At 37.5% G+C, this 3610-nt stretch overlaps 1 protein-coding gene across 3 annotated transcripts in view; it reads right to left on the minus strand.

The window, feature by feature from the left end:
- LOC106874165 (exportin-7) overlaps nt 1–3610 on the minus strand; it is a 49665-nt gene that overhangs the window by 31697 nt on the left and 14358 nt on the right. For all 3 annotated transcript variants that reach the window (XM_052975714.1, XM_052975716.1, XM_052975715.1), the window contains exons 2-5: nt 3306–3452; nt 1819–1912; nt 1606–1676; nt 496–591 (exon numbers count right to left, since the gene is read on the minus strand). In XM_052975714.1, coding sequence (XP_052831674.1) covers nt 496–591; nt 1606–1676; nt 1819–1912; nt 3306–3452 — 408 coding nt within the window. The remainder of the gene's footprint in view (nt 1–495; nt 592–1605; nt 1677–1818; nt 1913–3305; nt 3453–3610) is intronic.

The raw sequence follows: 3610 nt of genomic DNA on the forward strand, positions 1-3610 counted from the left end.
CAGCATCAGTGCTTTGTATGTGGCACCAGCAACAGTTCTTTTTCACATGGCACCAGCATCAGTGCTTTGTATGTGGCACCAGCACCGGTAATTCTGCTGTGATGGACGCGTTTTCTTGAGTAAAGCAAGGTAACAGACATCTGTAAAGTGGTTGGCTTTAAAAAGACATCCAACCTTAGAAACCACACCAAACCTGATATTGATGCATGATGCAGCCCTGAGTCTCATTGGTTCCCGTCAAACCATCCAATCCAAGCTAGCATGGAAAACGGACATCAATTGATGATGCTGAGGAGGATTCATAAAATCATCTTAAAAAAGTGGGGTACATTAAATAATATGGTTTTAAATGCACTGTCTGCAAAAAAATAAATAAATAAAAACCTAAGGATGGATTTGAAACCTTTTTGATTATAAGCCCCCTGTAGATAAGTACTGACCAGTCATTGAAACAACTTCATTACTTTAGTGAATTAACTGCAAAATGATACATACCTGAATGAATTTTGCTACATCTTGTACTGCATTTCGGAATACACACTCATCTTTTTGTACATCAAACCAGCCCAGTTTTGTAATACGTGCAAAAAGCTGTGTTAACATAAAAATAGAAATGAGAAAACAATTAGAAAATTTATGATACACAAAATACCATTTTCAGCAAAAGTAAAATTAGGACTTTCAAAACAAGCAAAATATCATTTTCAAAAAAGAGAAAATAATGCTAGATGCACATTTCTGCCTCTTTGGGCCTCATCAGTAACAAGTACCCACTGGAAACTGCATGTTAAGACAAAATCTATCATCACTGAGACAGGAAAGCAGTGATTAAGAAATCACTGATGTTGCAATTTGCCAGCTGGCTGAATAAAAATTCATTATGTGCAACAAAAGCAGTATTTGTTTAAAATGGCCATCTGTGTATCATACTTGATGCAGATACATTGTAGAGGGCCTAATTAGCTGCAGTAATTGTTTTGAGAAAGTATCTACAGATGTACAGTATTAAAAACCACAGAAATATATCAATAGCAGACGAAAATCAGGCAGAGTGGCAAGTACCCACTAGCAACCGCATGCCAAGACATACACATCCAGCAATACCACCACCACAGTTGGATGATTTTCAGCTCTTGCCTTTGTCCCCACTACCACTACATGACAACCAGTGTTGGTTTGTTTACATCCCTGTGGCCTAGCAGTTTGGAAATAGAATAAGTACTAGGTTTTAAAAATAATAAGTACAGGGCTACTTATTGTTAGGCTAAACACTTCAAAGTGGTGCCTCAGAATGGCTGCTGTCCAATGACTGAAACAAGTAAAAGATAAAAGATATTGCTATAGCATCTTATCAACCATTTCGTACTTTATCCATTACATATTTTCTTCTGGATAGTTTGATTTTGTGTCCCGAGAAAATCCCTTATTTGCAATTTTATGATATGACTGTTATTAGACAAAACATAACTTATAACAAATGAAAGATAAACAATAAAATAATTCTATTTTTAAACATTAAGAAGAAACAATATGACAAACTCTACATAGAAATCAGAAAAAGAGGAAAAAAAAAAACGTTTCTTACATATATTATTACAATCTTACCTGGACCAGTGACTGTAATACATAATGAACTAATTTTGGTCTAGTACCCAAAAAATTTAGTACATAATTTCCTGAGGAAGAAAAAAAAAAAACAGAAATTAAAAACTGGTGCCCCAGCATGGCTGCAGTCAAATGACTGAACAAGTTGCACAAAATATGGAAATAAAAATAAAAAGAGCACTAATAAAAGAATTTGTGCAGTCAGCTACTCACGTATGTCTATTCTTTGTTCCAATGGTAATGTCAAATTTGGACGACTGACCAATTTTGTAAGAGTTGAAGCTGCCAAGAGTTGTGCATAGGGAGACTATAAAAAATAACAAACAGAAAAAGAAAAATTAAATTAAAAAAATTAAAGCAACAATAAAAAATATTAATTATCAATCATCATATGAGGCATTTAGTAACAGTGTCGTATGCTTGTGTGTGTGCAATGTAAAAGTAGTGTCCCAGTTTTTTGAGGGGTCTTTTTTCTCAGTCAAATCAAGTATAAAATAGCACAAGTTATACACAAGTAAATAAGTCACATAACCACAAAGGAAGTTTAAAGAAAACACACACATAATTGCTTTTCTAATGAGAATATCATATTATTCTGGTCAATGAAAAGTTGAGGTAGGGGGAGCTATCAATTAACCTAAGTCATTGTGTCCAGTAAAACAGCCAGAGAAGGACTGCACTGAAATGTGAGCAACCGTGGTCAAATCAAGTTTGGTTTTAAGTTCAATCAAAGTGAAATTAAACTGGTGTGATTGACATTATACAAATCATGTGACCAACATGATTACAACCAACTGGGTGGATAAGACAATTTCACCAAGAAGTTTCCAAATTTAGGTTATTAGTCACAAACAAGGAGATTTTGAGAAGAGCGAGGTCACAGCCACTGCAGGAGACTGTAGCAGAACACCAGTTCTGCCTGGTTGATCACATTTTCCATCCGGCTAATCAAGAGCAATCGGAAACAGCCAGGACATGGTTACCACTTGACAGCAAACGTAACAGGGGCAGGCCAAAGGTCAATCGGTAGCAGTTGGATCACAACCGCTGCAAGAGGCTGTACCAATTCAGGCTGGGTGGCCACATTATTTGAATTCGATCAATACGAGGAAATGAAACAGAGTAATAATACCTTGTAAGCTTTAGCTTCATCATCATCATCATCATCGTTTAACGTCCGCTTTCCATGCTAGCATGGGTTGGACGATTTGACTGAGGACTGGTGAAACCGGATGGCAACACCAGGTTCCAATCTGATTTGGCAGAGTTTCTACAGCTGGGTGCCCTTCCTAACGCCAACCACTCTGAGAGTGTAGTGGGTGCTTTTACGTGTCACCCACACGAAGGCCAGTCAGGCGGTACTGGCAACGGCCACACTCAAGATGGTGTATTTTATGTGCCACCCGCACAAGAGCCAGTCCAGGGGCACTGGCAACGATCTCGCTCGAAAATCCTTACACATGTCACGGGCACAAGTAAATGAAATAAATTCTTCATATATTGAGTCATTTCATTACCCATTTGTAAACCCGTGTGTGTGTGTGTGTGTGTGTGTGTGTGTGTGCGTGTGTATCATGCTCTGAAGCAGAGAAAGACCTGTAGTAACTAAGACAAGAACTCACAACAGCACTGACACAGCAGTTGTGGTTCGTTCTGAGGATGAAGCGAACAAAAGGGTGTTGGGTTGTGATTATACTTACATTCCCTCTTTCTAACAAAAGTTGGCATTTACTAAGACAATCTGGGGAAGAGGCAAAAGCAACAAGGGCCTTCTCAGCATCACTGCGTAAACTGCTGTCAGCAGTTTCATACATCTGCTTGCACAGATTCTCCAGTTGTAGTAATTCCTAAGAGGAGAAACAAAAAGAGAGAGAAAGAGATAAACAAGTGAAGTTCCCAATCACAAAAAAAAACAACAAAAAAAAACATACATTTATCAACAAACAAAAGCAACAAAAGTTTTTGCACTCAAAAAGTAAAATGCAATACCTTGTTATTTTATGCA

The sequence above is a fragment of the Octopus bimaculoides genome, chromosome 22 (genome assembly GCF_001194135.2).
Source record: "Octopus bimaculoides isolate UCB-OBI-ISO-001 chromosome 22, ASM119413v2, whole genome shotgun sequence".
NCBI lineage: Eukaryota > Metazoa > Mollusca > Cephalopoda > Octopoda > Octopodidae > Octopus > Octopus bimaculoides.